This window comes from Pygocentrus nattereri, chromosome 24 (genome assembly GCF_015220715.1).
Source record: "Pygocentrus nattereri isolate fPygNat1 chromosome 24, fPygNat1.pri, whole genome shotgun sequence".
In the NCBI taxonomy this organism is placed as follows: Eukaryota; Metazoa; Chordata; class Actinopteri; order Characiformes; family Serrasalmidae; genus Pygocentrus; species Pygocentrus nattereri.
In genome coordinates, this window is record NC_051234.1 from 9,175,606 (window position 1) to 9,190,098 (window position 14,493).

Below are 14,493 nucleotides of genomic sequence, written 5' to 3' on the forward strand. Positions count from 1 at the left end.
ACCCAGTGCTGCCAACAGTTGCATGTTATGTAACAAAAAACCAACACAAATTCATGAGCACACTCGTTTACTGACAGCGTATTGCCAAACAGGCCACTGGCCAACGTTTTACATATTCGGCCTGCTTCTTTCTGCACAACGGATCTTTAAAAATGACATTTTTCTTTAGGCAGTACAGTTTGGGTCAAACAGGTCACGTCACAGATCCTTCTTTTACAGGGGTTTCAAACGACACCTCATTTAACAGAGCAGCCTCAAACCAACAACACTTTCCCCAAAACATCTTCGTCACTTTCTTCACCATATTTCAAACTGCATCCATCTACAACCCATCAGAAGAGCAGGACAAATCTGAGGAAACAATGTGCTATGACTTCATGCCAAAGCAATTCCAGTACTGCAGTTTACTAATACGATCTGTGTTCAATTAGTCTGAACACCATTTATTGAGAGCCACAGAGGCTATTCTCAAAGCTGCAGCACCATCTGCTGGACACAAAGAAAACAACGTTTGACTTAATGGTTAGACACACAACAGCCACCTAGTAGCTTCGATGTTCATAACAATAATACCACAAATACATGGGTCTTAAAAGGCATGACAACTGATACCGTCATTAGGCTTCATATTCAATAAATAACTATCAAGTCGGATACAAACCTGACTTGCAATTAACGACATGAAATATCACATATATGCAAGTATGTATATACTGTGTTTGTAAAACTGAATTAAATAGACTCTAGCAGGTTTGTAAACAGCAATAAATGACTTCCCCCAAAGACACAGATCCCGTCTTATTTAAGTTACCTGTTTTGTGTTATAACTTATTTATGACAGTAAATGAGTTTGTTTTTGATCCAGTAACGCTGACTCAAAACCGCCCTTCCACTTTGCGTGGTCCCAGCCGAGCACGAAAGAGCCAGAAGATTCTGCAAGACTTTCTTTAGTTTCACCACAGAGGCTGTTGAAGCCCCAGGACAGCCTTGTGCTAAGCTGGAGTGGAAATGGAGGTTTCTGTCAGGTTGGGTTGCTGGACCAGAGAGAAATTCTTCATGGTGGTGTCCAGAGTGATGCCACAATTCTGAATCTCGTACCTGCAAAAGAAAAAAAAAAAGAAGTAAGAAAAGACAATCTCACATTTATTGCAAATTTATTAAGCTTTGATCCCCAATTAAATTAAGTCTGTGTTCACACAGCAAGTAAATGTGGCCCAAATCTGATTTTCTCACCAAATGCAATTTTTTTGTTTGGCTGTTCACATCATCTCTTAAATGTGATCTGTATGTGACAACAGTCTGAACAGATCAGCTCCTAAACTGACCGGCATGAGCCAAAGAACAGAGCTTCACGCTGGTTCACGTGGCTCATCCAGAGGTAAACAATCACAGATGTCAACGAACGCCAGTCGCTCCTGGAGGATCAGCTTCATCTTCATCAGCATCACAGGAGCCATTATAAAGCTTCACTGACTGACAGCTGGGCCCATCACCCAGAAAGCGTTCGAGCCGTAAAAAGGCCATGGTCACTTCTTTGGTTTGCGTCCTCAAATTCTTTAAACTTTGCCTTTAGACTTTCAACTGTTCTTTGATGCTGCAGCCTCGTTCTCCTACGGCCACTTCTTTCTAAATCTCTTCAAACACGGATGTGTTTTGGATAAGTCTCTTCTAAATTTTTTATACAGAAACTGTATAACTCAACTCAAACTGTATCAACTCAAATGTTTGAGTCTCAGCAGAGCTAAATTATGAACAAAGTGGAGTTTGATTAAAGTAGAAGTCATGAATGTCTGTTCAGACTGAGTCACAGTGCTGCAGATAGCACTGCAGATAGTACCGCATATGAAAGCACCTCAAATCAGAATTGAAAATGTCAGATTCAGAGTGTTTTTTGCTGTTCACACTGACATCTGTGTCACATATGAGGAAAATGATCGGATTTGGGCCACTTTTACCTGCAGTGTAAACGTAGCTTAAACGGCCTGTTTTGAGTTCACTGCTTTCTGTGACATCACAAGAAGCAACACATTTATGTCTGTCCACCTTTTCAGCCTACAGCACTTTTATCTGGATGGAACATGGAAAATTGTGTAAATTTGATTTTTGATCAACTATCAACAGCCAAACTATCCCTTTAAGCATTTCAATCCATCCGAGCGACAGTGTCTGTACCAGTCTCCTGCAGAGATGACATAGTGAACGGGCGGTTTGTGTTCATCTGTGTGAGCACCCATCACTCCAAGGCTGTTTGCTCCTGCGTGGCTGAACACCAGCCATTCCCCCACGTTGAGCTCCGGGAGCAGGCAGGACTCTACCACCTGATCCAAGCCGTCACTAGAGGGCCCCCACAGACTGCTGGAGAAAAGTGGCTCATCCGAGGATTTCTCCTAGAGTAACACCGCAACAGAGACCATCATCACTCAGGGGTTTTGGAAGTTTTCTTTACACAGAATAGCATGAGCTTCCTGAGTCTATAAGAAATTCTGGATCTTCATTTCTTTTAAACAAGAATCTGCAGTATTTTTCTTTTTAGACATTTTTTATGTAGTTTCATGTAGTTCTTAAGAACTCTTTTCTTAAGAAGAGCCTGAACACTTTTCTGTTTAGACGTGGGTTTTTTGTATAATTTTGTGTAATTTTTCTTTGTTTTAGAAACTCTGGATCTTTTAAGAAGAATCCTAAGAATTTCACTAGATTTATTTTGTTTTAAAAAATTCTGTATCAGAAGATACCTTGTGTAGAGATGGAGCAGGAACAGGTTCTTCCAGCAGTTTATTTGCAAATGAGCCAAATACACCATCATTCATATAATACAGAAACTCCGGCTCATCATTTCCAGACAGAATGTCTGAGGACCAAAAAACACACACACACAAAGATGGTCATTTTTCAATTAGTCTCAGACTGAAATAGTTCAGGACTGTTGGATTAGAAATAATAGAAGGCAAATAATAAGATAGTTTTAAGTGCTTCTCGGGGTAGCCATGGACAACATACTAATGTATAAAAATACATATCACACATACATACAGATATACCAATCAGGCATAATATGCCCACCTCCTTGTTTCTACGCTCATTTTATCAGCTCCACTTACTGTATAGCTGCACTTTGTAATTCTACAGTTACAGACTGTAGTCCATCTGTTTCTCTGATACTTTGTTAACCCCCTTTTACACCTCAGTGGAATGAAAACAGTCCACCAACCAAAAATATCCAGCCAACAGTGTCCTGTGGCCACTGATGAAGGACTAGAGGATGAGCAGATGAGCTCCCGTCTCTGACTTTACATCTACAAGAGTGGACTGACAAGGTAGGAGTGTCTAATAGAGTGGACAGTGAGTGGACACAGTGTTTAAAAACTCCGGCAGCACTGCTGTGTCTGATCCACTCGCAACAGCACAACACACATTAACACACCACCACCACATCAGTGTTACTGCAGGGCTGAGAATGATCCATCTCCCAAATGGTACCTGCTCTGTGAGCGTCCACAGGGGTCCTGACCACTGAAGAACAGGGTAAAAGGGGGCTAATAAAGTATCAGAGAAACAGATGGACTACAGTCTGTAACAGTAGAACTACAAAGTGCACCTATACAGTAAGTGGAACTGATAAAATGGACAATCAGCGTAGAAACAAGGTCATAATGTTAAGTCCGATCCGTGTATATACAAATACATTTCAAAATGTCAAAACAGGAAGAGTTAAAACAGTAAAAAAAAAAAAAAAAAAAAAAAAAGAAAGAAAGAGGGGAGTTAAAATATAATAGCAGAGCAAAAAAGCAGTTTTATTGGTGCTCACCGTGTGGGTGCTGATTGGCATCCCTAGCCGCCATTTTCTTTGAGATGATGTTCACAGCCAGTGAGAAAGCAGAAGAGACGTAATACACCCCAGGTTCTGCGATAACTGAGACGCCCGTCGATGGAGGAAAGTACACATCCAGCATGGGTTTCAATGCCCTGTTCACCTGCAACAAGAAACAAAAATATTATGCATGGTGTCTTTTTGTCCAGTGCTCATTAGTGAGGTTTCACACACAAGCTCTGACTTCAGGGAACCCTATTTTGCTCCAAAAGGCTTTATGTCCCCTAAAGAACAAAATTCCAGGAGGGCAGCTCTAACTTAAATGGTATTATCAAGTATTTTTTATAACGAAGTACTTATTACCTTTTCTAACTGCGCCTCTGTTCCATCAAAGCCTCCTCCAATATCCAGAACATTCATGACGAAGCCAAGCTCCTCCTACGTTAAACATGATTTATAACACATTTTGTAAATTTAAGAGCCACCGTTTACTTTGAGATGGTGCTCACTATGAAAAAGCAGAAGACACATAGTTCTCATTGCTCCAGGTTCAGCAATGACTATGCAAAACATGAAGTGTCTGACTCACCCCCATATCAAACACACAGCGTGCGTCTGACACAGCGCGAGTGAAGGCCTGGGGCTCAGCACAGCAGCTCGGGATGTGAAACCTGCAACGAGCAAACATTTATATTTTACAGGCTGTTATGTCCGAAGTACGGTGGCTCAGATGATCCAACAAACTCAGAAATGCAGAAAACACTTTCACCAAAATGACAACATTCGAGCTTGAATGTATTTGAGTGAAAAGTAATTCAGGTGTAGTCATTTTGGCTACATTCACATTACAAGCCTTATTGCTCAAATCCAACTGGCGTCCTGAAATGACCCTCATAAGTACATCCTACAGTAACGTGAAGGAAGCACATGCATCATCAGCACAAACTAACGAGCAGAACGAGCTTCGCTGAGATGATAATTAACTCTGATCAGCTTTCAGCTTCATTAATAGAGCGAGAGGAAGAAGAAAAAGGTGAGATGTGCTGCTTTTCAACCATTTACAGGCTTCAACTTCTGTTCGGCGTTGCTGATATGGTAACACTGAACAAATACGTATCCGATGGCTCAGGTCAGATTTGAAAAGATCATATTTGGTGTCCATACAGCCCTGAAAACATGAGTCATATTAGGGCAAAAAAAATCAGATTTGTGCCACTTCACTCTGGTAATATGAACGCAGCTTTTGATACAAGTGTTCTCTGCAATTGCAGCGCATTTCTAAGTTTGCATCGCGTTTTTAATTGTTCTGTGAATCGGATCTTGTCGGCCAACGTACCAAAGGGCAAACACTGGTTACACTGGATTAATGCTGACTGTCCGTTTAAAATGCCCCATCACTTAATTCAGTTCATAACAGGCTTGTGACTCACTTGACTCCAGCCACATGCAGGCTGAGCTCCTTTGCACACTCCAGCAGGTGCCTGCAGTCCTTAAGCGTGCAGCCAAACGGCATGGCAGTCTCCTCTCGCTCACAGCAGCCTCCCGTGGACACCTGCAGCAGCAGCCTAAAGCAAACATAAACAGAACTCTCAGGGCTCTGAGCAAACGTGGTGGTGTTCATCCTCTGGGGCTGCCTCCCAGTCACAGATTAAGCTTAATCCTTGACTAATTTGCAGCACCAATGGTAAATGACCAATGCAAAACTTTCTAGTCTAAACTTAGGCTTAAGCAAGTCTGAGAAAACCAGTATGTGTTTAAAGGATATTTCTTCATAGGTCTTAAAGGGCCCATATCATGGAGAAGCAAGATGTCACAAAGAACACAGCATTTACATACATTCATCTCTTTTGCCTACCGCACTTTTGCCACCGTCCATTCACAATGAAGTTTTAAGGAGCGTATTAGTCCAGAATAAGGCACGATAAACGCAATGATAAACTTAAGGTCAATTTCCCAGACCCAGATTAAGCCTAAGCTTAGACTAAAAGCTATTTCAAATAGTGATTCACCACTGGCACTACAGTTTAGTCCATGTCTGGGAAACCAGCTCCCAGAGTTCAAAGGTCCAGAGCTGACCCAAAGGAAGTTTTAGTCTAACAAGGAAAAAAGGGGCATCTAAATATCACAATTGCATGTGTACTAATTATAATTGCATATTTACAGGCCAAACTGTTTTCAACATTAAGTTTTAAAAATACACTCGAATAGTCAGTCACCCATGGTCTTCCTTAATCTACATTCTGTCATATTTTTCCAAAGGTAATTTAAATTTACCAGCAGTAAGTAAAGTTTCCACTCAAGGCCAGCTGGTATCAAACCCCTGACCTCAAGTCATAAAGTAGCTGTAATGGCTGGGCTGTTCCTGCCTGAATGTTTAACCTCTAAAATCCCTAGACCAGTTCAAGCCAGCACAGTCCAAGTTGTAGCCTTACTTTGCTTTGGGGTAAGAGCGGGCGATCTTCCGCAACTCAGTCTCGCTGTCGCACACCAGGAGCTGAATGCCATGTTTGACAGCATATTTGATGTGAGAGAGCTGCTTACACATTCCACCCAGGATGACGTCCTGAGACGGGACACCAAAGCTCTTCACCAACTCCAGCTCATGCTGGAAATGAAAAACATGACAGAATTAGAGCATATTAACAACAACAGGAGGGATAAAACAAGTATAAATATGACTTGCTGATGCTGATCCTATTTTAGAAGACAACTTCAATCAAAAATCCCTGGATTTGAAAGCTTCATTTAAGTCTAAAATGGGAATACATTAATATTATGTTATTGTACTGTTTTCAACCCAAAGCAACTTAAATGAACCAACGACAGACAGATTAGAAGAACCTGATGTTAAAGCAATACTCATCCTAACAGCTATCTGCTGCACCTGGATTGTTCAGCTCATTACCAGACAATAACTTGTTTTTCTGCACTTTGAAAACAACAGAAAACGCACTGAATCAAAACATTACAGAAGCCAGCTGGCAGTTCCTCCAGCACCTGCCCATCAGTTTCTATTATACGTGTCCTCTGAGTCAATAGATTTTGTGTTTCATTACCGTAATACCTCAGCTGGGATGAGCCCTTGAGACATAAGGTCATCGTGTGCCTACTGGACTACCATTACTCTCAAATAAGATATAGCAAGCTGTGAGCCTACCTTGCTGGAGCAAACAAAGCCAGTTCCCAGCGCAGCCAGAATCTCGATGACTACCGGACTGCCGTTACACTTCACCACGTAAAAGGGTCGAATATGGTCCATATGAGTTTTCCATCGGATTTGCTGCCAAATGATGGCCCCCAGATCAGCCACAAAAAAAGCATTCTTCTGAGCCTAAAGGAAGAATGTATACTCTATGAATATGAATATGCTTTAAGTCATGTGTCAGATAACGGCCCGGGCAGACCTCAGCAGTACAGACGTCAGCATTTTGCCCTATTAAACACACCTGAATCAGCTAATTTAGAAGTTTTAAAAAAGGGAAAAATGGTCATCTCTGCTGTGCTGTGACCTGGAAGGAACCTAGTCTGACAAACCTGCTATAAGTGGAAGATTGGATGCAAATTACATCCCATTTTCAGCTGAACAATCAAACAGAATTCAACTTGGAACAATTACAAATGATCTAAATTTAACTTTTCTGTAAACTGAATTCAAGAATCTATGTAGAAAACATAACAGGTGTTGACAATATATCAGCGGCCAATACTTTATATGACAATAACTGGAAATATTTGCTTACTTTGTTTCTGAACCAAGAGTCTTATAGTCACAGTTGGATTGCCGTTATAGAAATAATAAATTACTGATTATTTGATTCAGTTTCAGGTAAAACAAGGTGTTTATTATTGATCATCACATCCTAGAAATGTCGTCATAAAGCATTCCTAGATAAAACGATTGCTGTTTAATTTTGAGAACTGCTGCGAGGTTGACGCTGAACCGCAGTACTTACAAGGGTTTGGTCACAGATATGTCTGTCAATCACATCTCGGAGAGCCGTGTCTCCGTCCAGCACCTCGACAGAATAGTGCAATTCATCCAGCATCCCCTTCATCCTCATCCAAAAGCTCAAGACAACACAGGCATAAAGCAGGTCACCTATTTAGCAGAGCCCCTCGCAGCTCCTGGGTCCTAGCGATATCCACTGCAAAACAAAGAAAACAAAAGCAAAAACAATTTATTTAAATCTGGACTGTGTACAGTTCTGATATTCTTTAACCTCAAGACAACATAATTAACGTAATTCAATGAGTGCTTTTATTTAAAAATTACATTTCAAGTCAAAATCCTATATCAAAACTATCACAAAACTGTCTCAGGCATCAGGCAATACTTTGGAGCTATTTTTGTGTAATAACTTTCTGTGAAAAAGCTTTCAGAGGCATTAAACTCTTCAGATGCCTAGTTCCAATCCCCACCACTGTGAAAAATTCTGAGTCACTGAGTTTCTCTAGAACTGAATCATTTTTAGAGCACTGACATTAACATACCTTTATGCTGTAAAATACTTGTAGACCAAAAAACATGACCATCTTCTACATGGCTGGTAAGTGAGCCTTCCATTGAAAAGCCATTTGTCATCTGGGCAGGACCACATAGCTAAGCCTTTTCATGTTTTACCTGCTCAAACACACCTTACCTATACCATAAAGGGCTTGATGATTCGCTGATGAGATGAACCAGGCGTGTGAGAGCAGGCAAAACACTAAAATGTGCAGTGATCCAAGGGTGGGCCTGAACACTCCGGCTCTAGAGAAATTGCTGAGTCTTTTCTCTGTGTCAAGTTAGACATGTGCGCTCCCTGTGACCCTGACATCTTCAGCGCCATCGGCAAAGGAAAAGACCGACATAAAGGTGATGAAGTGTTCATTAAAGAGACAGCGTTATAGACTATATATAGCCTATATGCATGTGTGTGTATGTATGTGTGTACAATATATATATATATATATATATATATATATATATATATATATATGTGTGTGTCTGTGTGTGTGTGTGTGTGTGAAATCATGAACTTTATTTTTATACAGTCATTTAAAATAGTTTGGTGTGAAATGCTGAATTGTTCATAGAAACTGAACCGACGTCCGATCTCTAAAATCTCACAGGAGGTTATTACATGAGATGGTTATGAATTCACTGCCTGATGTCTGAGACTTTGTTTTGTGAGTTTTGACTTAAAAAGTATTTTTAAGTCCATTCATGGAAGACCAGTACAAGCAGGGTGCTGTAAGACAGAACAGTATTTGTGCTGTAAACATTGCAACCCCTGGTTCCTGTCACCACTACTGTGAGGAAATGAGTCAGTAATTTTGACCACAGTCCACTGACTCTGAACGACTTTGTTTACATATTAAAAACTGAATTATGCAAAAATTCAGAGAAACTGGTGAAATTCCCCTTCTAGGTGCTTGCAACCTACAGCTGTCTGGCTAGATGTCTCATTTATGGCACGGCACAGATCACATCACAATCACTTAAAAACATTAGAGACAGGCCTACATGTTGGACTTACAGAGTCAGGTCAGAAAACGGACCCCTCTTGTTATCAGCTAGGATCCCAAGGAGGCTCAGCGTTGAAGTCAAACTGCTCACGGTAGACAGACGCTCCTAGGTTGTTCTGATAGTTCACAGCCACCTGAAATTCGACATATTACACATTTATGATCCTCATGGCAGAACACACTACACACTTCAAATCTAACATAGTGCAAATCTCTTGGAATGACGTATTACAATTTACAAATCTGACCGCATAACAACGGACAAAGCTGCAGGACATAATACAACAAACATAATCCAACCACTGTTGACACCATGAATAACCGGCATTAACACAGGTGTGACCCCTCTAGCTAAAACCAACATTAATGTAACCACAACCTGCAAGGGCCGGGCAATATGACAACATATACAGATACTGTGACAAATTATGTTAGAATATAATATCCTTTCTGAACATATTATCTGACAAACTGCATGTCTCATTATAAACAGAGCAAAAGCTTAACCAGTTTTAGTCCAATTTAACTGAATTTAGTGCAACACAGTAAGCCAAATATATATTGTATTCTCAATTTTTAACAGTATTTTTTAAGAAGCAGCATCACTGGTTCTTTTTTCTCTGTTCCACCTGATCAGATGTCCGAAAAAAATAAATATCGTCCTTTTTTTGGACATTGTGTAAGTTTCCTGAAGCACCACAGTATTATGTTTGCCACATCGCCCACCTCCAAGACCAAGCTACAATAAATAAAAGGGGTTAAACTGAGTCTGTTAATGCAAAATAATAGCAATTTATGTTTCACAGAAACACTAATATACCTGTCAGGTAGGTTAACGGTCATTCAAAACAACTTATTCAGCAGTAAGACTGATTCACAGTAATTATGAGTTAGTTCTAAGGGCAAAAAGTACCAGCACGCAGCCCAGATATATGATACAAGGCTGAATGAACCGTTCCACCTTAAATGGTGCAGTTAAAACATTCTGGCGCCTTAATATCGCTGTACCGTTTAAGGTGGAACGGGAAACTCTTAACAAGAAGCTGGCGAATAGGAAGCTAGCTAGGTTAACTTTCATAACGCGGATATGACCTAGTCCGCCAAATTTAGACAGCATGACAGGAAGGCCAATATTTAAACCTAGACCATTTAAAATGATAAATAAATAAGAAGGTAAAGAGAAATTCAGCTAGCATTCGTGCTACCTGTTTATCCGACGCGCTCCTTAAGTTTGTTATAACGAGGTAACGAGGCTCGTGTTACTAAAGCTAGGTTAGCTTAGCTACCTAAATCCAATAAACAGTCTGCAATGACATGTACAGACTAATAGGAACGGTCCCTAGTGAACACTAGTGATTATTTATACTTTTCACAGTTTGTGTTGAATTTGCTTTAAGTTACAAATAAGCAGCAAAACGGCCGACGGTTAACGTTACAACCCACCCTGCTGAGGAAGAGGAGCTCGGTTAGTACAGTTAGCTAATGTAAGGTACTTACACGAGAGAAATTCCCAGAATTTGGGGTAAACCGTCTTTTCTTTTTCGGCGGAATTTTTACAAAGTATTGGGAACCTCGGTGGTAAATATAAAACGACTCCCGACGGCCATATGCCTGAAACAAACGACGAGTGTTCACTGAGCGATGTATTCAGGGCGGAGGAGTTTCAGTTGAATCAGTGAATCAGGGATCCGAATCGAGAAATGAATCTCAGTGAACTGAACGACACGTACCGGATCCTTGAAAAGAATCGTCACGGTTTAACTGCTCGCAGCGACTTTAAAGCGTCGATCACGAGAAATGTCTGTTATTTAAAGCAGCGAAGAGTGGTTCGGGGTTAAATGCTCCGTTTTAGAGAAACTCACGGAGTTAGAACTTTTATCAGAACTGGCGGTGATGGGAACTATACGTATGAAGCTTTGAACGCGTCTAAAAGCATCAAAGGGAAATTCCACCGATATTTCCAAATTTCTGCATAATTCAGCGATTGCGACGTGAACAGAGTAATTCAGACTGGTTTGGTGTGAAATGGCTGATTATAGAGACTCACATTTCTTCACAGTGGTGGTGATAGAAGTCAGGGGTTATCATGACTACAACACAAATAATCATTTTATTCACTATCTAAAAACGCCAGTATCTTCATGCTGTGTTGATGATGGTGAAATATGGAAAATATGAGAAAAAAAATGTTTTTAGTTGCCTCACAACACCCTGGATGTACACCTCCACCATTAACGGATAAAATAAATGGACCAACAAGATGTTTTATCACAAGATCATCGTAGTACAATGCCATTTTCGCCCTTTTATGGAATTACTTTCTCTGAGTGAGCGTTTAGAGGTGGGCGTCTGGTTCCTATCACCACCACTGTGGACAATTCTGACTCGGTAGGTTTCTCTAGACCACAAGACACCTAATTTCACACCAAACCACCCTGAATGTCTTGGATCACATGTTAACCGGTAGAAAATTTGAAAAATTGGTGGAATGCCCCTTTAAGCGTTCCTATCTCCAGCACTGTAAAGAAATCCGAGTCTCTACAATCAACCATTTCACACCAAACCACTCAGAATTGCTCTGTTAATGACAATTCCGTAAAATTTGCTTTATTTTTGTTAATAAACAGGTAAAAGGTGCCTTATTAATCAGGTAAAAAGGTCAGAGCAGATAAGCCCACTGTGTCGTTTGGTTGTTCACTTGACTCATTTTGTTCCACACTCGGCAGCTAAAATGGGGACGGCGAATTACCCACAATGCACTTGAACGTGCATTTGAAATTAACACGTGACCTACAGACACGGCTTCTCAGATCGGTCGGCTCGCGCCCGTGGGGCCAGACAACGCGCAAGTGCAGCAGATTCGAATCATTTCACTGAACTAACAGAATCAGATCCGAATCACTTAAATGAATCATTTAAAAAGAGGCGGGGCTACTTTTTAAAATTGATCTCACGGCTCAAAGACTTTTATTAACTGTAAAAAAAAAAGAATTAATTTTACTTCCCTGGCTGTTCTTTTATTAAATTAATCGCTTCATTTGTTGTTACATGTAAAATATACAGCAACTCAGTTGTGTGCAAAAGTTTGTGCGCCCTGGTCGAATGACATTTTTTTTATTTTGTTTATATTTTAGGTGAAAAAATTAGCAAATATTTTCTGAAGGGAACACATTTGAACACAAAATGATTGTTTATTTGCTGAATTCGATGATATTGGGGATATTTATAACAAAAAAAACATAAAATAAATGGCCTGTGCAAAAGTTACAGCACATTTTTTGCTTTTGATTTCATGTTTTTTCTAGTATATTAAACTACGTTAAAAATAGAAATTGTGCACTATAATTTGCAGGAAAATGTCATAATTTAGTGTTTTCCCTGTAGAAGATATGGTAACTTATTTGTGAATTAGAAAATCAACAAAACATGTAATTTGACCAGGGATGTTCAAACTGTATACAAAAATGTTTAGTAATAATTAAATAATGAGGGAAATTAAGTATAAGTATCAAGACTGGTCTCTAGAGTTGTGAGTTAAGTCTTAAAAAACATATTTTACTTTATGTCCCATATGTGCTTTAGTCAGATCACTGCACTGTAATAAAGGTCTTAATGTGAGTCAGTTTTGTACAGTAGACACTGGTTGATTATCTAATAACAGAACAGTAGTTTCTGAGATTGTCTGATTATCTGCCTGTTTCTCTACTATAGGATGATCAAATAAGCCTCTTTGCTGTTTTGCCAAAATACAGTTTTGGTGTGTGCTGTGCAGCAGCCTACCTGGTGTTGGTCAGCATTCTCCTCTCCTCCATCCTCGTGTCCTGTAGTGCATGGCTGGCTGCACTCTGGCTCTAATATCATTAACTCAGAGTGGACGGTCCGAGCCACTCCAGCAGGTTGTGCATACTGACCACGTTTTGCAAATCCAGCTACTGCAGATAGGAGCTCTCTCACTGAGGGAGGAGTGACGACGGCCCAGCAAAGGGGCTTCTCTGCTGGAAGCACACACACACACACACACACACATGCATGCACACACACACACACACACACACACACATACGAACTGTAGGTTTACGATTCATTTATTCATCTTAATATGTATAATTCAGTAGCTACTATGAATTATTCAGTAACTACTTTGAATTATTCAGTAACCACTATTAATTATTCAGTAGCTACTATGAATTATTCAGTAGCTACTATGAATTATTCAGTAACTACTTTGAATTATTCAGTAACCACTATGAATTATTCAGTAGCTACTATGAATTATTCAGTAACTACTTTGAATTATTCAGTAACCACTATGAATTATTCAGTAACTACTATGAATTATTCAGTAACTACTATGAATTCTTCAGTAACTACTATGAATTATTCAGTAACCACTATAAATTCTTCAGTAACTACTATGAATTATTCAGTATCTTCTATGAATTATTTAGTAAATACTATGAATTATTCAGTAATTACTATGAATTATTCAGTAACTACTATGAATTATTCAGTAATTACTATGAATTATTAAGTAACTACTATGAATTCTTCTGTACCTACTATGAATTATTTAGTAACTACTATAAATTCCTCAGTAACTACTATGAATTATTTAGTATCTACTTTGAATTATTCAGTAACTGGCATGAATTATTCAGTGAATACTATGAATTATTCAGTAACTACTATGAATTATTCAGTGATTACTATGAATTATTCAGCAACTACTATGAATTCTTCTGTAACTACTATGAATTATTTAGTAACTACTATGAATTCTTCAGTAACTACTATGAATTATTCAGTAATTACTATGAATTATTCAGCAACTACTATGAATTCTTCAGTAACTACTATGAATTATTTATTATCTACTTTGAATTATTCAGTAACTGGCATGAATTATTCAGTGAATACTGTGAATTCTTCAGCACCTACTATTCATTTTTAGTAACCACTATGAATTATTCAGTGCACTGTACGAATAATTGAGTATCTAAATAGATGCAATTAAAAGATAATGTATAGGTCTAATGTAAAGTGCGCACTTCAGAAATATTTATCTCTGAAATTTCCATAGGCCTGAAGTGGAGCTGAAATGAGATTTGCACGTGCTTATCTTGCACCGATGCTCTTTTGCAATCTAACCTATGCTGTAGGCCTTATGCATGAAAAAG

The 14,493-nt window shown here is 39.3% G+C and overlaps 1 protein-coding gene across 2 annotated transcripts; it reads right to left on the bottom strand.

The window, feature by feature from the left end:
• Positions 1–50: 50 nt before the first annotated feature.
• On the bottom strand, positions 51–13,216 carry azin1a (antizyme inhibitor 1a). 2 transcript variants are annotated; one of them, XM_017695799.2, is made up of 12 exons: positions 13,097–13,216; positions 9,328–9,450; positions 7,762–7,953; positions 6,966–7,139; positions 6,241–6,413; positions 5,239–5,373; positions 4,398–4,479; positions 4,172–4,246; positions 3,806–3,971; positions 2,733–2,848; positions 2,173–2,387; positions 51–1,098 (listed from the first exon to the last, which is right to left on the bottom strand). In XM_017695799.2, exons 3-12 carry the CDS (start codon positions 7,867–7,869, stop codon positions 993–995), a joined length of 1,350 nt encoding a protein of 449 aa, XP_017551288.1. In that variant the 5' UTR covers positions 7,870–7,953; positions 9,328–9,450; positions 13,097–13,216; the 3' UTR covers positions 51–992. The 2 variants fall into 2 exon arrangements, with proteins under 2 accessions (XP_017551288.1, XP_017551287.1); XM_017695798.2 differs by lacking the exon at positions 13,097–13,216 and adding an exon at positions 10,814–10,993.
• Between the last annotated feature and the right edge of the window lie 1,277 nt (positions 13,217–14,493).

Excerpts from the sequence above, each read along its gene's own strand:
- azin1a (XM_017695799.2), bottom strand. The coding sequence starts at position 7,869 with ATGAGGATGAAGGGGATGCTGGATGAATTGCACTATTCTGTCGAGGTG. Across the intron at positions 4,247-4,397 it reads GCTGTGTGTTTGATATGGGG|GAGGAGCTTGGCTTCGTCAT; the intron begins GTGAGTCAGACA and ends TGTTTAACGTAG. Across the intron at positions 2,849-3,805 it reads TGCCAATCAGCACCCACACG|ACATTCTGTCTGGAAATGAT; the intron begins GTGAGCACCAAT and ends TTTGGTCCTCAG.